At 48.6% G+C, this 25,083-nt stretch overlaps 1 protein-coding gene across 4 annotated transcripts in view; it reads left to right on the top strand.

Moving 5' to 3' along the window:
* The window catches only part of SDK1 (sidekick cell adhesion molecule 1), a 974,158-nt gene that overhangs the window by 658,837 nt on the left and 290,238 nt on the right, over window positions 1–25,083 (top strand). For all 4 annotated transcript variants that reach the window (XM_024241289.3, XM_054545732.2, XM_054545733.2 and 1 more), the window contains exons 8-13: window positions 7,846–7,929; window positions 11,545–11,739; window positions 15,237–15,353; window positions 17,176–17,343; window positions 19,263–19,365; window positions 22,155–22,331. In XM_024241289.3, coding sequence (XP_024097057.2) covers window positions 7,846–7,929; window positions 11,545–11,739; window positions 15,237–15,353; window positions 17,176–17,343; window positions 19,263–19,365; window positions 22,155–22,331 — 844 coding nt within the window. The remainder of the gene's footprint in view (window positions 1–7,845; window positions 7,930–11,544; window positions 11,740–15,236; window positions 15,354–17,175; window positions 17,344–19,262; window positions 19,366–22,154; window positions 22,332–25,083) is intronic.

The raw sequence follows: 25,083 nt of genomic DNA on the forward strand, positions 1-25,083 counted from the left end.
TTGTACAGTGGCTAAGAAAATACAAAACCTATTATCATTTTATGATGAGGTTAAGTTGTGAGGCAAGTGACTTTATTTCTCTCATTTTTCCAGCTACTGTCATGCATTTATTCTTCATAAGTGGCTGTGATGACTATGAGAGCAGCCTGTGGTCCACAGTGGTAGCTGCTGTTGATAAGAGGTAGCCTTAGAGGCCGCCTCTAGGGAGGAGAATCTCGACTTCATCTCTCCTCTTTGGGAATAAGGGGAATTGAGAACAGGAAAATTCCAATAAGAAAACCCTCAGAGAGCCCCTTAAATAAAAATATTTGCAATCTGCCACTTTGCAAAATAAGGAAAAAAAAAGCTTGTATTGTCCTATGAAATTAGCAAGAAAAGGAATACTGCACAAAAGGTGGTTTGCCTTGATCACGTCCCATTCCTTTAATCATTAGGAAATGACTCCATGTCCTGACCATGACTCTTCTAAATACAATGCAGTGCAAACCTGTCGGTCCCTCTGAAAGAAGCGAAAGGCTGTTAAAAGCATCCGAGGGAGCCGGCTTTGAGTCACCAATCACTGTGGATTCTACATGAGAGGCCTGAGCTGGTATTGCTACTTTCCCCATCTATGCTTCCGCTATAGATGTAAATATCACATCCCATTCTGCGCAAAGACTTTTTCATCAAGGTTGATCTATAGTTCTATGAGCACAGCACATTATAGATTGAGCCAAAATTAAAATTTGTGATGTGTAAATCTTTAGTAGACAGGACTATACTGTGTTCAAACATTTTAAGGTAATTTAAACAAGAGAAGAAATTTATCTCCCTGTAAATGAGAATGCTTGTTTCGATCATCATTCCTTTTTAAAATATTTAAATCTATCTTAAGAACTTGGTTTTGCATTTATATCTGATTGTTTTTGTGTTCTCTCGAGTTAGCACCTCTCCGTGTTCTGACTTTAAAAGGTACACGAACACACTTCACTTCTTTATGATGTTGATTTAAATCCCCTTTTATTCATAATAATTTGCTGTGGCAGGTAGGATTTTTGTGGTTGGCACATACCGCAAAAACCCTGAAGAGAGTGTCCGTGTCAATTCTGAGGGATTTGGATGAGATTATAGTCCCGCGCCCTGTGGCCGGAGCATTACTGGTTTCACAGGGCTGTCACCATGGACCTGTCAAAAGAGCCACCCGTAGGAGCACACAGGCCAAAGACAGAGAAACAAATGGGTTCCTATTACTTGTATTTTATACTGATGACACAAGACAGGCTAGTTGTGCTGTTTGCCCCACCTGCCTGTCTGTGTTGCTTAATTTCTGTGGCTTGAATGGAAGAGCAGAGGTCGGCTTCCAGGCACCACCCTGCCAATGGCTGCCCAGTCCTGTGGAGCAGCCCCTCTACGCCCTCCACCCTCCCCTCCTGCCTCCCATCTACACCCTCCACCCTCCCCTCCCGCCTCCCCTCTACACCCTCCACCCTCCCCTCCTTCCTCCTCTCCCCTCCTGCCTCCACTCTACACCCTCCACCCTCCCCTCCCGCCTCCCCTCTACACCCTCCACCCTCCCCTCCTTCCTCCTCTCCCCTCCTGCCTCCCCTCTACACCCTCCACCCTCCCCTCCCGCCTCCCCTCTACACCCTCCACCCTCCCCTCCTTCCTCCTCTCCCCTCCTGCCTCCACTCTACACCCTCCACCCTCCCCTCCTTCCTCCTCTCCCCTCCTGCCTCCCCTCTACACCCTCCACCCTCCCCTCCCACCTCCCCTCTACATCCTCCACCCTCCCCTCCTGCCTCCCCTCCCCTCCTGCCTCCCCTCTACACCCTCCACCCTCCCCTCCTGCCTCCCCTCCCCTCCTGCCTCCCTTCCACACCCTCCACCCTCCCCTCCTGCCTCCCCTCTACACCCTCCACCCTCCCCTCCTTCCTCCCCTCCCCTCCTGCCTCCCCTCTACACCCTCCACCCTCCCCTCCTGCCTCCCCTCCCCTCCTGCCTCCCCTCTACACCCTCCACCCTCCCCTCCTGCCTCCCCTCCCCTCCTGCCTCCCCTCCCCTCCTGCCTCCCCTCTACACCCTCCACCCTCCCCTCCTGCCTCCCCTCTACACCCTCCACCCTCCCCTCCTGCCTCCCCTCCCCTCCTGCCTCCCTTCTACACTCTCCACCCTCCCCTCCCACCTCCCCTCTACGCCCTCCCCTCCTGCCTCCCCTCTACACCCTCCACCCTCCCCTCCCGCCTCCCCTCTATGCCCTCTGCCCTCCCCTCCCACTTCGCCTCTACCCCTCCCCTCCCCTCCCACCTCCCCTCCCGCCTCCCCTCTACGCCCTCAGCCCTCCTCTCCTGCTTCCCCTCTACACTCTCCCCTTCCACCTTCCCTCTATGCCCTCCTCTCCCCTCCCTTCCCCTCTACGCCCTCCCCCTCCCTCCCACCTCCCCTGTATGCCCTCCCCTCCCTTCCCCTCCCTTCCCCTCCCTTCCCCTCCTCCCTCCCCTCCACACCCTCCCCTCCTGTCCCGCTTCCCCTCTAAGCCCTCCGCCCTCCCCTCCCGCTTCCCCTCTAAGCCCTCCACCCTCACCTCCCGCTTCCCCTCTACACTTTCTGCTATCCCCTCCCGCTTCCCCCACACCACATACAACCCGACACACTCCACGCCACAGCTGTTCCCAGAACACAGGGAGGCAGCGGCCCAGCAGGGCCCCCACCTTTCCCACTTCCGTGTGTGACTTCCAACTGCAGGTGCCCCCATGTCCTTCCTGGCAGCATCCTCAGCCTGGAGCCAGCTTTGCCCCCTGAAGCAGGCAGGAGTGCTGGGGACCGACACTCCTAGGAATAGTCTCACCCAGCATCTGAGGGAAGCTGGTGGGTGGATACCCAGGCCCTTAGCTACCTGTGCTCATGAGGTTGTGTTCTATACTGGCTCCCAGAGTGTCCCCAGGTATGAGGCTGCAGCCTCCTGCCCTGGGAGCTGGCAGATAACAGGCTCTTTGCGGCCGACCTCACACTCTCCCAGTGGGGTTTCCCTCACCACCCAAGAAACTGTCAGCAACAAACCTGTCTCAGGTCCTGCTTCGGTGGGAGGCCAACCCAAGTCTGGGTCGTGTTCCTGCAGACCCCTGTGTCCCTGCTAATGCCTATGCCTGGGAGGAATGTGCTTCCAGCCCCAGTGCTGTCTCACCTGATTGGTGAGGGCTGCGTGTCCGCGACTCCCCTGGTTGGTGAGGGCTGCGTGTCTGCGACTGCCCTGGTTGGCGAGGACTGCACATGCGCAACTCCCGTGGTTGGCGAGGGCTGTGTGCCCACGACTCACCTCAAGCATCCCCTCTGCTGTGCAGCCCTTGGATGCTTCGCCCCGGGGGAGACTACTGCGCTCTCAGCCGGGCCCTTGCAGCCTTGGGTACGTGCTGGGGGCAGCGCTGCATGATGTAAAACAGAATGGGCTCTGGGGACACAGAGGGGGCAGCGCTGCATGATGTAAAACAGAATGGGCTCTGGGGACACAGCGGGGGCAGCGCTGCATGATGTAAAACAGAATGGGCTCTGGGGACACAGCGGGGGCAGCATAGCATGATGTAAAACAGTGCGGGCTCTGGAGACAGAAACAGGGTCCAGTTCTCACTGCACCATTCACTGGCTTGAATGAGTGTTGGCCTCAGTTTCCACATCCATAAAACGGAGGAGATGGATGTAGATGATACCAGCTCATATTGTGAAAGTTAAATGCAAAAGTGTCTGTTACAGAAGCTCTGAAATAGTGGCTTTAGTTGCTTTTGGCATAACTCTTATTATCCCAGTGTCCCATTGCACTAGCTATTTACCAGTAATCAGTTATGTGACACACATTTTTCATGTTTACTGTCTCTGGAATCACGATGTGCCTCACCACCTATGAAACCATTTTTTTTTTTCCTTGGGGATAAGACAAGGATACCCCTTACCTCTGACTGCAGCACCTTAGTGCCTGTGAGATGCATCTTCCCTCCGACCCACGCCTTCCACACTGTCTCCTCATCACACACGAAGCCGGCTGCTCCCACACGTGCCCTGCTTCTGCTGAGCACGATGGCTCGGAAACTCGGAGGGCGAGTTTTGACTGGGATGGACTCTTACCTGGCGGTGCATCTGCTGCCAGCCCCTTCAAGTTGTTCATGGAATTCAGTGCGTGTGGCTTGGGGGCTGGCTCCTGGCCAGGGGTCCCCTCAGGTTCCAGAGTCCCCTGCGTCCCTGGCTCATCTCCAGAGCCAGCAGCTGCGGCTGAGTTCTTGTCACACATGGAAGCTCTCTGCTCTCCCCTGTGCCTCCAGCTGCAGAAAGTCCCCTCCTTTTAGGGGCTCACATGATTAAATGGGCCCACCCAGCGAATCCAAGACAGTCTCCCTATTTTAAGGTGGGATACCTAATCCCGCCTTCAGAGTCCCTCTTGCCAAGTGAGACAGCATATTCATAGGTTCCAGGGGTGTGGGTGTGGACACCTCCGGGAGCCGTTCTGCCCACCTCGGTGGACTAGCTTGCAGTGCAGGCCAGCCGCGGGCATGCATGGGACATGCTGCTCCCTGAGAGGGGCGACCTGGAAGGAACAGGGAGGCAGAGCAGGAAACATCTTTGGGTCTTGCAGTGATCCCTACATAGAAGAAGCCTTGCAACTCAGAAGCCGAAACCCAGCAGCATTGGGGATGGGAGAGCAGGACAAATGCATGGTGTTCGGAGCGGGGGCCTTCTCCACCACAGCTGCCTCCATTGGGCTCGAGCCTGCACTTTGTCACACTGGCATTTTGGAGAGAGAGGTCATTTGACAGAGGCCCTTGGTTTGGGGGCAGTCTGGGAGGTCTCCCCACCTCCTCTCCTGAGACTGGGGAGCTAGAAGCTTGTGCTGCCCCTGGAGGCAGCTGCCATGGGCTCTGGGCCATGTGGAACGGAAAATCTGTGCTGGCCTTTTCCTAACACCCTGACTTCACACAGGGCATGAGAACCTTTCCCTGATGTCTTCATATTGTTTCAAAAGGGGGCGAAGTGTTTGTTTCCATACCCTGTTTTGTTGGCTGCAGTCAGGATCAATTTTCAGAAGTCCAGGGTGGACCCATGTTGGCAGAGTACCCTTTCTAGACAGAGTGCTGCTGATTGACTAAGACATGCCCTCGCCTTCTTGCCCTCTGAAGAGTAAGTGGTTGAGAGTCTATGCACAGGATGACTCATTTACAATGGGTTTTCCCCAGTGTTTAACTCATAGGCTTTTCACGGTCCATATGCTTGGCGTTTCCTCTGCTTCTTTCCCTTAGAGCAGACTGTGTGTAAAAACGTAGCTGGAAATGGGGAGAAACTCCATCTGAGCAGCCGCTGGGTTAGAATACTAGGAAAGGTTGGCAGGGAGAGAACTCATACCCTTACACGGTTCGGAAGCAGTAAGGGAAGCTCAGAGGCCATGCGGGGCATGGGCAGCTTTGCACCTGCTCCCCAGGCACAGCTACCTGGAAGGCTTTCCAGAATAAGCTAAGAGCATCCGCAATGAACAGCCAGATGTTTTCCACCCATGCCTAGCACTGAGCTATTAAAACTGCCCAGGACATTGGCCCCTGCAGGCAGTGGCAGGCTGCCCCCTAGATGTCGCCCAGGCCACAGTACTATGGAGAGTGTGGAGTGGGGTGAGTTTTCTCACCAGGCGGCATGCTGTGTGCCAAGCACAGGTGATCACTGGCTGGGGTGGAGAGAGGTCACCACTTGGAGAGGGGCAGCACCATCTGGGCCTGGAGGTCCCCAGAGCCATGCACTTGCTCAGCCGAGCCAGCTTCAGGTCACTGTGTGGAGTGCCCTTCTCCCTGACCCCAGCGGGGTCCCTTCCTGGCACTCGAGGGAAGCCTCGGGGGACTGTACCAGGCGACAGCGGTAATCAGTACCTCGGGGAAGGCACCCTGGGCCCGTAGGTGCTGATCATTCATATATATGGATTTTGTATCATCAAAGCACAGGTCATCTTGGGTGAATCTCAAGGGAACCATGAAGAGTGAAAAAAATAGTTGCAAAGGTTCCACTGGATGACCTCCTTTCGGTAACATTCTTGAAATGACAAACCTACAGAAACAGAGAACGGATTAGTGGTTGTGAGGGGTGGGGGCTTGGGGTGCTTGTGGTCATGGAAGGCAACACCCTTGTGCTGATGGACACATGGACCTACACATGTAATAATGTTGCATGGAACGTGCATGTGCCCTCTTTTCACACGCACACTTGAGCGCAGGAAACACTGGCAAGAGCTGGATAAACTAGGTTGATTGTATCAGTAGCAGTATCCTGGTGGTGATGTTATACTGTCGTTTTTTGCAAGATGTTACCATTGCGGGAAGCCGAGTGAAGGGTCCACGAGCTCTTTTGGTGTTACAGTGTTACTTCTCTCAACTGCACGGGACTCGACAGTTTTCTAAAAAGAAAATGCTCAACTAAGAAGAGGAAAACTATAATTAATCATAAGCAAATGTTGATGTTCAATGTATGTTTTTTCCTTTTTCCCTTGCATGCTTTTAATCAGATCATGACGGTAGATATTGACTTAGCTTCCCTGATGAATATGGGTCAGGACCTGCACACAAGGGCCCTGACAGCAGGCAGCTACTGTATAGTTGGAATATAAATAATACTGCCTTCATGATTATTGATTGAGGAAATGTGATCAAATGGGGGATGTATGAGTTGTGCAATGAAGATGAGCTTGAAAAAGGTAGACATTAAATGCTGGCAGTATTTCTTCAGGCTTGGTCTGTACACATGAAAACTTAAGTAGAGGAATCTGCTTCCTTCTAATGAATTTGCAGCCATCTCCTCAGCCCGGGTGGTTAATTCAGGTAGATTCTTTCTGCTTGAGTGGTCCAGGTAATCGCAGAAGTGAAACCTCACTTTGCCTCCTTCCAGAAACCTTCAGCCGCTTCCCCCTTAATCGTTTCTTTGAAATGCTTAGTTTTCATTTCTCTTTTTCATCTTTTAGGTCCCACCTTGTTTTAAAGATACAGTCAATATGGGAGGCATGCCAAGCTATCTTATCCACATTCAACACAATTATAATGAAAGTAAACCAACTCTGGAAGACAGTTCCCAGAAATTAATTATCGCACAGAAAGTGAACACAACAGCCTTTTGTTATCATGATAATGAAATCACCAGCACCTTAATACTTGACAAACTTGGCCATGCCTCTGTTGAATTTCTGCTGAATAAACTGGAAAAATATTGCAATTGGCTTTCCAAGGAAATTCACTGTTTAATACAACCACTATTTTTTTTCTGCGGAACAGGCGAGTGGAGTATCTAGAGATTGCAAGTGCCTAGGAGTTTCCTTTGCTACTAAAGATAGATGAGCGCTCCCTTATATTTTTTCTATTAGTTATTATTTTGTATTCCATTGAAGTATTAAATCTCTATTTTGGAGAAGAACTGCTAAGAATTTTAAAAATATGTTAATAGGCTCTTCCCCGATACAGGCTGCACACCTTCCTCAGGCACTTGACAAGCTTCACGAGCTCGTGTTTAGTTTAGATACTGAAGCAAACTAGCCCATAAAATACGGTGCTGTAAATATAAACCTTTATGAACCTCTTGGGGTAGTCCTTCTAAAATGTGAATTAAGATATTCCATGATTCAAGCCCATAAACTGAAAAGTAGCCATCACCCTGAGTAGTAATTTGCTTTCTGAAACCCCAGACTGTAAATTGCCTTTGGCCTGTGCTCACTGAGTTCTGAGTTTGTATGCACGATGCTAACTAATGATGAAGTTTTCAAGAATGGTTTTTAAGAGGAGCCCAAACTATTTTAGGTTATATGGTCTCTGACATATCCTTCTTTGGCTTAGGGGCTTTTTTTTATTTTCTTGTTTGAAGAGCCACCATATTTTACTGCTGAGCCTGAGAGTCGGATTTCAGCTGAAGTAGAAGAAACTGTGGACATCGGATGTCAAGCCATGGGTGAGTGCAGAGTGGCTGCTGGACAAGGAGCCATGACTGGGAGGAAGGGAAACAACCTTTTTCCATAGCAGAATTGCCATCATTCTAGGGAGACATTGAGTGTGATGGCGAAGAACAGACTTCAGAGAGTAGATCGGTCTTGGGGCAGTGACCGTGGGTAAGGCATTTCACTTTGCCAAGCTTTTGCTTCCTCCCCTGGAAAGCAGAAATGATACTATTTACCCAGCAGAGCAAAAAGGAAGCCCCCGTCTACCCCAGACAGAGAGGGGACTCCATCATATCCTGTGGACTCCCCTTCCAAGGCCCTGACTCCACAAGAGTGTGACCCCCCCGAGATTCGGGGCAGAAAATTCTTTCTCATCCATGGGGTGACTGGGACTGGTGACCAAATCCACTCTAGAAAGGGAGATGGGTGTACATGTATTTGTAGTAGATACATGAGGTACAAGGCAATTTTGTTCCATTGATGTATTGCACAGTGGTGAAGCCAGAGCTTGGAGTGCGTCCATCACTGGAGTGATGTCCCTTGTACCCGTTAAGTAATTTCTCATCACCCACCCCACGCCCTTTTGAGTCCCCATTGTCTGTCCTTCCACACTCTGCATCCATGTGCACATGTGACTTAGCACCCACTTATTAGTGAGAACAGGCAGTCTTTGTCTTTCTGTGTCTGAGTTCTTTCATGTAACTCAATGGCCTCCAGTTCCATCCAGGTTGCTGCAAAAGACACCCTTTTATTCTTTTTTGTGGCTGAATAGTATTTGAATAGGAAATGTTCCCTTTTTTTTTTTTTTTTTTTTTTTTTTTTTTGCCTTTTCAGCTCTGGGTCCACTTTTCCTTTGCCATTCAGGTCATCCCAGCCCTCATCCCCATGCCTCAGTTACAAGCTGCCCACTGTCACCATCTCATGTGTTGCAGCACAGGTGATTACACAAAACCTTGTAGCAGAGACAGGCTTGTCAAGGCAGTTTCGTTAACAAAACCTGTGTTTGTATTCTGGCAACTATCAGGAAACGAAAAGGATCTTTTCTCTTTTGTTTGTACCCATCCGTCCTAAGGATAGTATTTTCTCCGACTCCCTAAGAGCTCGGAGGGTAAGAATGACTACCAGTTTTGCAAATCTTCAAAACAGCTCCTAAGAGAGAGATGATTTTCACTGTACCGCAGGAAAACCAAGCCCTGGAAAGCATGGTTAAGTACCGTGCCCAAGGCACTGGGCCACGCGCTGAAGTGGGATCCTTCTCTGGTGAAGTCATTGCCCAGTGTGTGGCCTGTGGGAGTTGCTCATTAAATGCTGGGTACATAACTTACCTAGGGCCACATGGTAATGGAGGCAGGACCCAAACGCAAATCTGTCAGCCACCAAAGCAGCCACCTGGCTCCTGCCAGAACACTAGCTTCCTCCAGGACCTGAAGCCCTGGACTTAGAACAAATGCCGTTTGTCCATACCTGCAACTGTGTGGATGCCATTTCTTATTCCTGAAAATGGTGTGTCACCCTTCCAGTGCTGTGCCACCCTTCCGGTGCAGCGGCATGTCACCCTTCCAGTCCTGGTGGTAGAGGGAAAGATCAGCCTCTGCCCAGAGAACCCCTCCCGACCCACTGTGCTTTGTAACCACTGCTCCTGGCCCGGGACTTGGTTTAGTAGGAGTTCTGGTCCTCAGCTCCTGACCAGCTCACAGCAGCTGCTGTCCATGGCTCTGTTCTGTTTCTGTTCTTCTCTATTCCAGCTCTACTGATTCAGCATAGGGGAGGGGGGAAAAGTGTGAGAGAAAAGTAAGACGAATTTTACGTGGAATTGTCTTTCTTATGGTGGTTGCATTGTTCTTTCTTGTGTAGGTGCCAGCTTCTTAAGGCCAACAACTCTGTGAATGTGAAGCTATAAAATATTTAGAGAGCTTATATTTCAGAAATAAGAGTATACAATACTGCGGGGGATAAGATTTCTGTTATGACATTAAATTGCCCCAAAATAGAAATACTCCCAGTTCCCTATGTACTAACAATTATTTTTCAACAAATGACAATCTTAAACTCCCTTTGACAAGAGAAAGCTCTTTTTTTTTTTTTGCATGACTTCTGCAGGGTAAACTGCTTGTGAAGTATAGACTTACAAATATAGAGAGAACAGATCTTCCGACATTGCCCTGCTGTTGTATAATTTACTGCTTTCTTTTCATTTTGACAGTGAAACTATAGCAGCATGCAAAGTGGTTATTCCTTACGAAAGTGACATAATGTAACTGCTATTATGAGATATTACATGAATTCGTTATGCTTTCACTTTGAAATGGATTTTTTAAGATTTCCTGACTTAATGAAAAGTGACAGGAAACATAATTAAGGCAAAGAAGAGAATCTGAGAAGACATTATCTTGAGATATTCCATGGCATGAACTTTATTTATTAAAGTCGACATCTCACACCTACCCACACGCCATCTTAAATCAAGGGGTTTTGGTGTGCTTTGCCCTGAAGCATGTCAATTTGTGTTTTTTATTTAAATCTGCTTTCTATTTAGGGAAACTGAGGTACAGAACCATCTGAGATCTAAAGCTAAGTCTAGATATGCCTCATGGAGTGAGGCAGCTTTTCCTGTATCCACAATGGAATACCTCTTGTGCCTCCTCAACCCTTAACAAGGTTACTTAACCTAATAAATTGCTCCTCTGAGACAGTAGAACTCCGTGAAGGCCCATGGTATCCAACCCCTTTGATAGGGGGTGTTTGAAAGATGGCACTCTTTTTCATTGTTAGCTGTTGGGATGAATAGTGATACTGCCATTGAGCACTCACCAGGTGCCGGGCATGAGTTTTGTAAATACATATGTAAATGTATACACATGCACATATATGCACCAACTCACACAGACACACATAGAAACACATGTACACATATATATGCAGGTGCACATATACATACACAGATGTACACATATATACACACGCACATGTATACACATACATATACACATAAACATGTGCACATATATGCACAAACACATGCACACACTCGCATGAACACATGGACATACATATACACACACACGCACAGACACACAAACACATCCAATCTTCAGCCTTCTGAAGTCACGATTATCATTCGCTCACCTGCATATGAGGAAACAGAGACAAAGAAAGGGACAGGTAATGTACTCTGCCCAAGGTGACACTGTCTGTGAGGCATGGACCTGGGATGTGGCCTTTGTCCTCCCCTCTGCCCCTCTGACCCTGTGCCCAAGCCCTCCCACGGTGGCTGAGTAGGGCACTGCAGAGCAGAGAGGGATTCCTCTCCATCTGAACATTAAGCTCACTCTCAGCTGGAATCTCCTTTCCAAACAAGAGCATGAGCCTGTGTAGGTTCAGAGCAGAGCCTGGAAGGCACTGCAGCCGGGGTGGCCAGGGTTCGTGCCAGCTGTTCCTCTCGATACCCCTCTGTGTCGATTGCTTCATCTACAACAAAAAAAAATAGCTCCTTCCAGGGTGGTTGAAAGCACGAATAGACAAGAAAATGCCTATTAAAATATTGCCATTCTAGCCTTTGAAACAGATGTGCCTCAGTTCTCACATCAGGAATTATTTTTAAAATCCTATTTATTCCCATTCCTATGCAGGGGTCCCCCTTCCCACCCTCCATTGGTACAAGGATGCCATCTCCATCAGCAGGCTCCAGAATCCTCGATACAAAGTGCTTGCCAGCGGAGGCCTGCGCATCCAGAAGCTGTGTCCAGAGGACTCCGGAATCTTCCAGTGCTTCGCCAGCAATGAAGGAGGGGAGATCCTGACCCACACCTACCTGGATGTAACCAGTGAGTACACCCAGGCCCGCAGCTACCTGACCTGGACGTATCCAGTGAGTACACTCCGCCCCATGGCTACCCGGATGTAACCAGTGGGTACACCCAGGCTCACAGTTACCTGACCTGGACGTATCCAGTGGGTACACCCAGGCTGACGGCTACCCGGATATAACCAGTGGGTACGCCCAGGCCCACGGCTACCCGGACGTATCCAGTGGGTACGCCCAGGCCCACGGCTACCCGGACTTATCCAGTGGGTACGCCCAGGCCCACGGCTACCTGGACGTGCTTCCCAAACTTTGCTCCATATACTATACACAGAAAATGGTAGTATCTGTTCAGCCCCCTGAGGTAAACAGAAAGGGTGATGTGGCCAGAAGTGGCCAGACCAGGAGAGCCAGCTCTCAAGCACACCTGAAGCCTTCGTGGGTCCTGTGGGGAAACTGCTGAGGCCCACAAGCAGCACAGATGCCTGTCACTCCCTGGCCCTAGTGCCCTCCTCTTCTCAGGGCAGCCTTGCCTCTTCCCTCACTAAGCCCTCCTCTTTCTTGAGGAGAAGTAGAAAAAACTCCCTTATTTTCTGGGCAGAATTAGAAAGACTATTGAGTGAATAGATGACTCCTAATCTTTTTCTTTTGATTTTTTTTTTTTCTATTTTTTACATTCATTCTCTATTTTACTTTTATTGAACAATTGTAGTTCTTTTGTGAGTTTCTTTGATTACCCCATTAACAGAAATACCTTGGCTCTTTGTCTTTGAAAAATAAACTCAAGGTAAAGGTTTTCATTGTTTCTGTGGGTTTTCTTTTTAATCTCCCATGGTTGTATAATACTGTTCTTCTAAAATGAAGTAGAATCTAGTGATTATGGAATTATACCTTTCATGTTTGCCCTTTTGGGAGCAAAATGCTGATATCCTCAGGGGTGAGAGCTGTTGGAGAGAGCAAATCAGTGTCACTGTGTGCACAGCCGAGGGCTCTTCCCACCCACAGCCTGCAAAGAGACTGACCAGGTGTGTAGCAAGCTGTACATGTGTTTTGGTGAACTAGGGGTCCCTTCCTTGAATCTTGCCCTCGGGTCAAATTTGTCTTTCATTTTGGAGCTTAGGAAACCAATATTGCTTCAAAAAGTAGAAATAATATTGAATGCTCAAGTCAGAAGATGAGTCTTGATCGATTAGAATTATTTGAAGCCTATCTTGCAATCGTGAGCCGGGACGTTCTGGAGCAGGGATTGACAAGCTTTTTCTGCGAAGGGGCTAATGGTAGATATTTTTGGCTTTGAAGGATGTGGCCTACTCAGCATTGCTGTAGTAACCTAAAAGCAGCCACAATTCTCAGCACATGCGAGTGGCTGTGTTCCAATAAAACTTTATTTACAAACACAGGGTGCAGGCTGAATTTGGCCGCCAGGTTGTAGTTTGCCAATCTCCATTCCAGCGAGAGACTTAGGAATGAGAATAAAGGAGAACCCAGAGAACATTTCTGGGTTTCTCTCAGCCTCGGTTTTCTCGTCTGTTAAAATGGAGCTAACCAAGCCCAGACTGTAGGATTCTCATGAGGGTCAGATTGGAAATGTAAGTGAAAGTACCGCCTGAACTGTTTCCACGGCAGTGAGTGAGTGAACAAACAGATCAATGACTGTGATCATGTTATCTGCTTTGTAGTAGGAGGTTTTTTGCAAAATGAGTTTTTTAATTAAAATACCCTTAATGAAAGGAAAATGTGCTTTAAAAAATCGATATTGATTTGCTCATTTAGCAAGCGGCACTGAGCATCTGTGTCGGGCACTCTGGATGAGGCTTTGGGGACATGGCTGTGAGGAAGACAGGCGAGGTTCCTGTGCTTCCAGGACAGAGGGTCTGCAGGGAGGAGAAAGGCAGTGAAGGACGAGATGACTCCAGCCAGCCAGGGGTGCTACAGAAAAGGGGAGCAGGTGTGGTGGCATAGTGAGCCGGGGGCCTCCCCCAGACAATGTGGCTGGGGGGGTGCTTCTCTAGGAGAGATTCAGAAGGAGCAGGAGTGTGAACTCTTGGGGACATGCGTGTTGCATGGGCTGGAGGGGACAGCAGGTGCCTTGGAGGAACAAGCTTGGCATGTGTGCAGGTGAAGGAAGGCGGATAGTATGGGGCTTAGTGACAAGCAGGGTGGCCATGACGGGCTGGAGGGTGGAGGGATAGGCAGGGGCAGAGGCCGAGAACAGGAGGAGCCTCAGGAGCCGCGAGCAAGCAGAGAAGGGACATTAAGGCCTTTGTAGCTTTCAAAGGGCAGCTCAAGGTTGACTGCCTCAGGGAGCCTGACACAGGCACAGAAATGTTGAGACCTGTTAGGGGACCCTGCAGCATCTGACAAGACCCTGGACTCGGGTGGTTGCATGCAAGGTGGAGAGACAGGGTCAGCTTCAGGAAGGGCCCTGGCAGTGAAGTTTCTGGGACTTGCTGTGGTCCATGGGATTCTCAGCAGGTGCAAGAAGAGGCGGCGGCTGTGCCCTGGGTTCCGTGAGGTCTACTCACTTCTTTCTTTGAGGGGTATCAGCCCAGGGACCCTCACAGAAGACTTGAGAGATGCAGATCACTGTCGTATGAGGGGTTCCGGTTAATTGTTATTGGGTAGCACAGAGTCGGGCAAGCCCTCGCTGAAGCCATCAGGAGCTCCTCCTGTCTTTCCTCGGTCTGACTCAGGGCTGCTGGGGGCCCTGACCATCCCGCACGAACAAGAAGAAACCCAGCGCTTGGGGCTCATGACACCTCCCAGAAATGTATCTTTATGGAGGTCTTTGAAACCTGGTTATTTTAACTCTCAGAACAGATCCTAGTAAGGATCCTGGAAAGTGTCATCTTGTGGATGACATTTTATATTCAATAATTAGATTTTGTTTTTGTTTTTGTTTTTGAGATAAGTTCTCACTCTGTCACCCAGGCTGTAGTACCGTGGCATGATCATCGCTCACTGTAGCCTTGGCCTCCTGGGCTCAAGTGATCCTCCTGCCTCCGCCTCCCAAGTATGTGGGACTATAGGTGTGCACCACCATGCCTGGCTAATTTTTCATTTTTGGTAGAGACAGGGATCTCACTGTGTTGCCCAGGCTGGTCTCAAACTCTTGAGCTCAAGCAGTCCTCTTGCCTCAGCCTCCTGAAGTGCTGGGAATATAGGTGTGGGCTACCTTTCATTTAAAGAACAAAAGCAATCTTTTGGCTGATCTAAATAAATGCCTCTCCTCTCTTTAACATTCATCTAAAACTGTTCTTCCTGGGCCCCTGCACGTTTCCATTTGTGTATCTGTTACATCGTGACACTGTATTTTCTCTCCAGGTTGTAAACAAAGATCAGTAACTCCTGGGAGAGGAACAGTGGAGGGCTGCCATCCCTCCTGAACAGTGTTCTTTTGTATTGTTACAGTTACCTCTGTGACTGGCTCTCTAAAGCCCATGCAGGATAGTCCGCCAGGCTGGTGTGAGCCTCTCAGGGGAACGAGGCCCTGATCATTTCATTAACTCCTCTTCTCAGATATCACTCCAGTGTTTACCCAGCGGCCAGTGGACACCACAGTTACTGACGGGATGACAGCCATTCTAAGGTGTGAGGTGTCCGGGGCTCCCAAACCCGCCATCACCTGGAAAAGAGGTGGGTAGCGTCCACCGCCCACAACAGCATGGCCCATGTAGAACGTAACCTATCGGGCCAGTGCTTTCTTCTTATTCACTCTCTTGTTTATTCACTTATGCATTCACTCAGTGAAGATTAAATAACTCTTATGGCAGCAGTCCCCAACCTTTTTGGCACCAGGGACCTATTTCTTGGAAGACAATTTCTCCATGGTCTCCAGTCGGGGCTGATGGTCTCAGGATAAAACTGTTCCATCTCAGATCATTAGATTCTTCTAGGGAGTGTGCAGCCTAGATCCTTGGCATGCATAGTTCACTTGAGGGTGTGCGTTCCTATGAGAATCTAATGCCACTGCTGGGCTGACAGGAGGGGGAGCTCAGGCAGTCATGCTCGGTAGTCACCGCTCACCTCCTGCTGCACGGCGCAGTTCCAAACAGGTCTGCAGCCTGGACTTGGGGACCCCTGATTTACAGAATGCCTACCAGGTGCAAGATACCGTGGGCACAAGGATAAATAGGACAGACAAGATCCCTGCCTTCTAGAAAGGGAAACACACATTAGAAAAAGAGAAGGATTGTGCAAATGTCACTCTTTTCTACCGACGCCCTTCAGAGAGTGCCTCAGGCCTTCTCGGGCCTTACCGTGTCAAGCATTGGATGTGAAGTCACTCTGCTAGCACTCACTTTTCCCACTGTTAAGTGGAGCTCTTCCTTATGACATTCAGAATTAAGGATCACGGCCTTTGTTTTGTTGAAGAAAGATGCTTCCAGGGCCACATCGTTCTGTGCCTTCCCCAGTCAACCTGGGATGCTTCAGCCCACTGTGGGTTCAGTTCCTGGGAAGGCTGCCTTTGGAGTTCCCATAGCCTCTACCATGAGGGCCACTGAATGAACAGCACACATAGTCCATCCTGAACAAGTCTGTGCTGAGCCTTGTTGATTCACACGGATGAGCTCCTCATACTTGCTGGGCTGTATCGGGCTGACATGCCAAAAGCCTTATCTTTCTCTTCCTGCTGGAAAACTGTGTGGCAGCTTCTCGAGTCTCAGAGATACAATCCCTGCACTCAGACACGACTCCTAAAGATCTGGGACACTACAGATCAATAACAGGGCTGGGCTCTTATTTTCTCTTGTTTTCTTGCCTAATTTTGAACATAATAGCTTTATATAAAAATGTTTCAAATACGTGCAGATATAAAGAAAACTAAAAACCGATCACCCAAAAATAGCAATCATGTTTGTGGATCATAATTTGTTTAACCAAATTTCTCAATATCGAGCAAGTAGGATGTTCTTGGTTTTTGTTATTCTAAACAGTGCTAGCAGTACTACTTCAGTTATTTCTTTTCATACAATTTTCACTTTATTCTGATTATTTCCTTAAGTTATTTCTTTGTTGTATTAGTCCACTCTCACACTGATATAAACACATACCTGAGACTGGGCAATTTACAAAGAAAAGAGGTTGAATTGACTCACAGTACTGCATAGCTGAGGAGGCCTCAGGAAATCATGGTGGAAGGTAAAGAGGAAGCAGGCACATCTCACGTGGCTTCAGGAGAGAGAAGGAGCAAAGGGGGAAGTGCCAAACACTTTTAAACCATCAGATCTTGTGAGAACTCCCTCGCTAACAGGAGAACATCATGGGGGAACCACCCTCAGGATCCAGTCACCTCCCACCAGATTCCTCCCCCGACATGTGGGGATTGCAATTCAAGACGAGACTTGGGTGGGGACACAGAGCTGAACCATATTACTTGCTTATGGCTCTAACCACTATCTTCATTTCCTTCAAGTGCTACGACCATAACATGCCTTTTTTGTCCACTGTTCTTTAGAAAACCACATTCTGGCCAGTGGCTCTGTCCGGATTCCTAGGTTCATGCTTCTTGAATCGGGGGGTCTGCAGATCGCGCCCGTCTTCATCCAGGATGCCGGCAACTACACCTGCTCTGCGGCCAACACGGAGGGCTCCCTGAACGCATCGGCCACGCTCACCGTGTGGAGTAAGGAGCAGCCCTCACACATCAGCCTTCCATTAGCCATGGTTTAATCATTGTGTCATCATGTGCTTCGGGGATGTCAACGTGCCCTTGGGCTTGCTAATTTCATCAAAAGAGAATGATTATTTTTACAACTAATTTATAGAAATCTGTTGAGAAATTTTCGGTGTCTAAAAGAATAACTAGAAAATGTATTCAGAGATTTAATGGGGGCATTGCAGAGAGATAAAAGATTGACTTCTTAAAGTCAGTGGAGATATTATACAAAACTAGCTCAAATCACAAAATTGATATGTTGGTTAATTTTATAAGCATTTTATAAGAAAATTAAGAATTAAAATCCTAAAGAAGGAATATTATGCTATACAATTATTAGGAACAACTAACACACTTCTAATATATTAACTATCAATGTTTCTTGTATATTAGGAGTGAACTGAAAGGAAATCTTCAGCTTTTGTACTTTTTTAAATCAAGACACGTTTCGGAAATGCAGAGTAGTTTTCTGGAGCTTAAGGGTTGGACTAAATGGTCCCCCATTGCCACTTTTTAGCTTCAATTGCCAATATAGTTTCTCCTCTCTGTCTCATCTTAATCTCTACTACTAAAAACTCATTATTCAAAAAGCAAAAGAGTGCTCACTCACAGATTTTTACAAAGCTATCTACATGAGGAAAGTTTTAACTTGCTTGAGGGAGTAATTTGTTGAAACACTATTCTTCCAGAAAAAGTAAATCGTTGTGCTTTATTTCATATTGTCTAGCATTTTCTATCATATAGTTGGTATCCACTTTGATAAACGACTGTTTCTAATTTGTAAAATGATCATGAGTTTAAAGGAAATTAATCCAAGTTCCCACTCTACTGTCAAGTACTAAAAAGGAGCTTTTGTTCCATTTGGTGGATGACTCTGTCAACCACTTCGTTCATTCTATATCCCTAAATAGTAACCATACATTTAACCCATTTATGCCTGAGGTTGCAGTTTTTTGAACTTTTGCAATCAGAACTTGGCAATGACCTTGAGCAGTAGGATATTAAAAAGCTTATGAAAAAGTGGTATCTGAATCTCTGATTTTGTGGATCTGCTGAGATTCAACATTATAACGACACTAGACTGACTGGGATAACGCTTTGGTGGCTTTACAGAACATTTTCACACACTCTGCCCACTTTAATCTGTACAACTATTAGTGATGTTAGCATTTCCTTCCATAGCCAGGAAAACTAAGACGTAGAGATGTTTTTCTGGACTCACCATTAGCAGAGGTCAGTCTTGGCCTCGAACTTAGCCTTGTGACTCCCAAGTTCTGGGCTCTGTTCCTGGAAGCAGAGCAGGTCCCCCTTAGAGGTATGGGTGCTACAGTGACCCATTGCACAGGCAAGCTGCGCGTCCCCACCCCATACTGGCTTGGGGGAGGTGGGCAAGTCACTGCATCTCTGAGCGTCCATCTTCCTTCCTGAAAACTGAGAATAGTAATATTCAGCCCTCACAAGAATGTCTTGAGGAATAAACACAACAACTCAAACAAAAGCACTTGGCAGACTCACAAAGTACCATGCAGATGATAGAAATGACTAGAATGATGGTCATCTAGGGAGAGAGTCTAGGTTTTATTTTAGAGCCTGGAACCTCATCCATACCTGCATGGGGTGGTCCGCATTCAGTTACTTCCGTGGTGTTTGAGGTTAAAGGTGATTTAGGAGGGGTGGGTGGGTTGACAGACTTTGCTGCAGTGGTTGACTTATTTGCTTGTTTTTAACTCCCCTAGCATTTCTGAGAGCGATCCATTTACACTCATTCTGCCAAGATGAGAGAAAACTCGGAGGTTGTGATGTCAGATGACCAGGGCATTATCCCCCCCGAGGGCAGAAACTCTCAAACTTGTCATTTCGTCTGACTTGTGCCTTGTGTTTTTCAGATCGGACGTCCATCGTCCACCCTCCTGAGGACCACGTCGTGATTAAGGGGACCACAGCCACGCTGCACTGTGGAGCCACACATGACCCCCGGGTTTCACTCCGGTCAGCACAATCAGTTACAATGCTTTGGGGCTTGTTGATATTCTGTGAGTTTCTGAAGTGAAGTTGAGATGAGGAGGAAGAATTGGGGGAACTCTGATTTCAGCGGCAGGTCCCTGATTACGGCATCTTCTGGTTGTGGGCGCCGTCATTAATCACGCAAATCCCATTTTCCACTCCAGCCTTATGTATGATTTACAGTGAGCTCTGTTCCACTTCATGACTTTAATGCTGCTTTTCATGATTTTTCCTGCCAAGGTTAATACACTATCTGTCAAACACACGTGTCAGAGGCTGATACTCAATGAGAGAAAAATCCAGGGAGATCGACTAGGATTCAGCAGTTTTTACATGGGGGCTGTGCCCTTCCCGGGAGAGTTCTTTACTCTTGGGATAGTTTCATCGTGAAATGGGGGTGGGGAGGGAGGTCTGTGCATGGGACAGAGTCAGCCACAGTCCCCAGTGCACTCACGGGAAGGTGCATGCCAAGAGGGAGACCAGACGTGAGGGATCTCTTTTTTTTTGAGACGGAGCCTTGCTCTGTCGCCCAAGCTGGAGTGCAGTGGCGTGATCTCTGCTCACTGCAAGCTCTGCCTCCCGGGTTCACACCATTCTCCTGCCTCAGCCTCCCGAGTAGCTGGGACTACAGGCGCCCGCCACCACGCCCGGCTATTTTTTTGTATTATTAGTAGAGACGGGGTTTCACCGTGTCAGCCCAGATGGTCTCGATCTCCTGACCTCGTGATCTGCCCGTCTCGGCCTCCCAAAGTGCTGGGATTACAGGCGTGAGCCACTGCGCCTGGTCGAGGGTTCTCTAAAGGAATGCTGACATCCCTTCTTTGTTTGAATTCAGGCCAGGAAAGTAACTGTGCAAAATATGAGACTCCAGGTGAAGTTGTGGCGGCAGACAGGTGGGCGTCAGTGGGGAGCTGTTCCCTGAAGAGCAGCCACCTTCAGGATAGTTTTAAATTTTTGGAATCAGCCTTGAAAATAAAAAAAGAATTATCCAGTCATCAGAGTATTTCCACTCTGGCCTTAGCCCAGAAGGGGCACAGTGCATGAGTCGAATGGGCAGACTACTCAAGATGCCCTGCTGCGTTCTGGGGCCTCTCACCCCGAGCAGAGGGGACGGCTGTGGGTGCACAGTCAGCAGCGGGACGCGGAGACTTGGCTGTTCTCTCGCGCTTCTTGAGCGGGTGTTTGGCCAATTGTAAATTTCCATGTCTCCACCCGACTCCCTGGGGTTTCCCAGGGCTCAGAATCCAAATGTGGTTTAGGTACAAGGATGCCGAATGCAAAACAAAACAAACAAAACAAAAACCAGCAAGTGAAAGACCTAGAACACCCCTGGTGGCCATCCTGGAGACGGTCATCAGGCCTGGGAAAGAGCTCCTTCCTAAATGATTTGGAGTATGACTTCAAGGAAGTCTGCTTTTCTGCTACTCTGACAGCTCAAAAAGAACCGCCTCGGATCCCTGTGGTTTCCTTGTAGCTTGTTATATGTGATTAAATTGGAGGCCCCTTCCTGAGATGGAACTGGGTTACTCGCTCTCGGGGTGCCCCTTGTCCCAGGGTTGCTCTGCCCTGAGGAGCACCAGGCTGTAAGTGACTAGCCAGCCGGATACGATGCCCCGGCATGAGCAGTCTATCCATCTCCCTCTTGTGAAATCAGCCCTGTTCTATCTCAGGGTAATTGCCGATAAGGGTAGTTTGTAAATGTCTGCTTATGAATATGAAGGCTTTAAAGAACTGGGCACATTTGGAAAATCCGATGAAATTATTGTGGAAAAGAAAAACAGCACTTTCATTCCATATAGCAATGAGTGCTGCCCCTGCCCGTGGTCATCTAAAGACTGGGCAGGCTCTCAATTGATTCTGTATTTGAAAAGAAAAATGTGCTCAAATTGCTACAGATAGATTAAATGAGGACGAAATGCAATTTTAAGGACCATCTGCCAGAATGGTCAAATTTTAAGAAAGTATGTTTTTGAAGGGTGATTTTTTTTTTTTTTCATGAGTTGGGCAATTCCACTCTGCAGATTTTTTTAAACAGTCATTGCCTCCTGTCCAGACAACACTCTTGTCCTCCAGGAGCATTTACCGGGGCAGGAATGTTGAGTGCAGTTTTCATAGGTGACAGGTATGCCCGTGGTTCTACAGACTTCTCATCTCTAAAACACAAGGTCAGACAGGCAGAACCAGTCATTTTCATTGCCCTGTTTGTAACCTCAGCATCTGTTTTTGTATTATAACCAAGATATCTGGTTGCTTTTCTTTTTTCTATTATTTTTTGGTTTAATTCACGTGTCATAAAATTCACTCTTTTAGGCCAAGTGTGGTGACTCAGGCCTGTAATCCCAGCACTTTGGGAGGCCGAGGCGGGCAGATCACTTGAGGCCAGGAGTTTGAGACTAGCCTGGGCCACATGGCAAAACCTCATCTCTATTAGAAATACAAAAAAATTAGCCAAGCATGGTGGCATACACCTGTAGTCCCAGCTACTCAGGAGGCTGAGGCACAAGAATTGCTTGAACCCAGGAGGTGGAGGCTGCAGTGAGCCAAGATTGTGCCACTGCACTCCAGCCTGGGCCACACAGCAAGACTCTGTCTCAAAAAAAAAAAAAAAAAAAGAAAGAAAGAAAAGAAAAATCACTCTTTTAAAGAGCACAATTCAGTGGTTTTTAAAGTCCATTCACAAGACTGTTAGTTGCTTGCTTTTTAAGAGACAGGGAAGGACCAGTGATTCTGTCCCTGTGGGGTTTATAACTCAAGACCCTTTGCTTGGCCCACAGCTACGTTTGGAAGAAGGACAACGTGGCCCTGACTCCATCGAGCACGTCTAGGATCGTGGTGGAGAAGGACGGGTCCCTTCTCATCAGCCAGACGTGGTCGGGCGACATCGGTGACTACACCTGTGAGATTGTTTCTGAAGGAGGGAACGACTCCAGGATGGCGCGGCTGGAAGTGATGTGAGTACTGAGACGTTTGGTATTAGCCAGTCCCCAGTTATCTCCGTTACTGTGCCCCTGTTAGTGACTGCCACTTCACACATGTCACGCCCAGCTTGTGTCCCAAGTCAGCGGTCAGAGGCCAGCGCATCATGCTACATAACTACATATATTATATGGACAAGGGTTTTTTGTGGTTTCTTTAAACCTCGGAATTGAGAAGTTTCGTTTTTGGTGTAGATGGTGTGATCATTGGTTTTTATTCCCGTTGATCCTTTTTGTCATATGTTTCTCGTGGACACCTTATCCTGATAGGCCCTGTTTACCTCCCTGCACTGAAGTAGCAAGTTCATTTTTCCGCATAATACCCTTGAGAGCCTCCAGTCCGTGGAGATGCTGGGGTGGGACCGCTGAGGCGAGGTCGTTCCCGTGAAAGCCACCTGGACTTGGGGTTTCAGTGAGTCCCAGCTGCTTCTCCGTGGGTAAATAGAGACTTTCCGCTAAGTCTTGTGAAATCCTGAAAACAGAAAGCAACTGCCCGTTACTTCCAATCTGGACCTTCCTGGGGGGTCCAAAGAACCCAGGCGGGAAACCATCAATCTCCTCCATTTCTGCTCTCTCTTTCCCACCACTTCCCTCTCTATTCATGGAGCAGAAAACCGAAATACCTGCTGACACATTTTATTTTTCTGACATGTATGTATTTGCTTTTTAAAAGTTGTGCCCTCTCAATATTCCCTGAGTGCGTGAGTACAAAAATAAAACCTGAAAATAAAGAATCCCAACCGAGCCCTCGTCAGGGCAGTGGCCACCTCCGGGGGCACACGCAGCCCATCTGTCCCTGGCCACCGTTTGACGTGCTGGGCCATTCGACAAAGGCAATCTTGAGAGATTTTTCCCCATTGGACCCTGCCCCCTTTGATCCAGGAAAAATTCTGTATACAAAATCATTCCCCAAAAATAGAATTTGAACACTCTGAGTATAGGAGCCATGTCTCATTGATCCTTGAACCCCAAGACTCCAGCTGAGGGGATTAAAAATGAAAAGAATGCTTGCTAAGTGCTGAGCATGTGGCTTCTGTGTCTGCCACACTCATGTGGAAATGAGTGAACTCATAAACAGCTTTCCTCTAGCCCCTATTTGTGGATGTAAAAGGTTCCCGATGCATAGCAGCCAGTCCGGAAGGCCCTGTGGTGTCATCAGTACCTGAAAAAAATCCCATCCCAACTCCTGTTCTGTCTCCTTCCGGAATGACCCCTTGTTCTCTTTAGACAGCAGAGGTCATTCTGGTTAGTTATGAAGCGGCAGGAGTCCCCATGGATCTACAGAATCAGCCAGCAGCAGCGGGGTGGGGGTCCTGGTGCTGCAGCTGTGAGGCTGCCACACAGAGGGCCCTCCAGAGAATCACTGGGGGTCCCGGGGCTGCAGCTGCAAGGCTGCCAAACAGAGGGTCCTCCAGAGAATCACTGAGGGTCCCGGGGCTGTGGCTGCAAGGCTGCCACACAGAGGGTCCTCCAGAGAATCACTGAGGGTCCTGGCCCTGAGGCTGTAAGACTGTCACACAGAGGGTCCTCCAGAGAATCACTGAGGGTCCCGGGGCTGCGGCTGCAAGGCTGCCACACAGTGGGTCCTCCAGAGAATCACTGAGGGTCCCGGGGCTGCGGCTGCAAGGCTGCCACACAGAGGGTCCTCCAGAGAATCACTGAGGGTCCCGGGGCTGCGGCTGCAAGGCTGCCACACAGAGGGTCCTCCAGAGAATCACTGAGGGTCTCGGGGCTGCGGCTGCAAGGCTGCCACACAGTGGGTCCTCCAGAGAATCACTAAGGGTCCTGGGGCTGCGGCTGCAAGGCTGCCACACAGTGGGTCCTCCAGCTTTTGTGTACGCATGGGGCAGCCAGGTCTCCCCCAGCCCCTGCCTTCAGGCATTGGAGCCTACAACCCTGGGCTCTTTCTGCCCTTCATGAGCCCTAGCCATCCACTGTCTCTGCGCCTGGGTGGTGTCATCCATGGGCTTCCCCAGAGGTCTCCTGATCATGCACCCCTTAGCATTCAACGACAGTAGCACTTCCTGCCATTCAGTTACCAGGATGCTGCCTGCAGTTTTTCCCTGCGCACAGCTGATCCTCCTGGTAGCACTGATCACGCTGCAGAGAACGACCATATCTTCATGCCTCCCTCTCCTCCTGGAACAGAAGCACCTTGGTGGCACTGTTTTGAATTTTGAGTGCCTGATGTAGTGTTTGGTATATCACAAGTGTTCAATAAATATATGTTGATTGGTTGTTGCCTGCATGCATGCATGAAGGAATGAATGAATGTGTGTATGTCTTGGCAGCCCATTGGCAGGCCTCCTTCTGTTCCCCACTCGTACCTTGATGCTGACATGCCCTGGTTTCCCCACCATGGGTAAACAAGCAAGCTCAGGTCGTTCTACCAAAACCCAGACAGCAAGTACCCAAAGCCCTCGTCCAGCCCTGCTCCTGCCTCTTTCCTCCTTCCTTTCGGGTCTCAGACTGAGGATTTTTTTTTTTTTTTTTCATTTTGATAATATAGGAGGATATGGCCAGTGAGTTCCTAGGAGCTGTTGTACTATGCACATTTTTAAAGCTACCTTGGAGAACCTTAGATCATCCATCGTTGGTATCAAATAAATAAGCATTAGCAGTTCATAAAGACTGTCAGCAGAAGCCAAATTGCATACTTCCAATATAGCCCATTCTTTTTATTCTGCACAATTTTATGTTCTACTGATTTATATATCTTCCCTACTAT

This window comes from Pongo abelii, chromosome 6 (genome assembly GCF_028885655.2).
Source record: "Pongo abelii isolate AG06213 chromosome 6, NHGRI_mPonAbe1-v2.0_pri, whole genome shotgun sequence".
NCBI lineage: Eukaryota > Metazoa > Chordata > Mammalia > Primates > Hominidae > Pongo > Pongo abelii.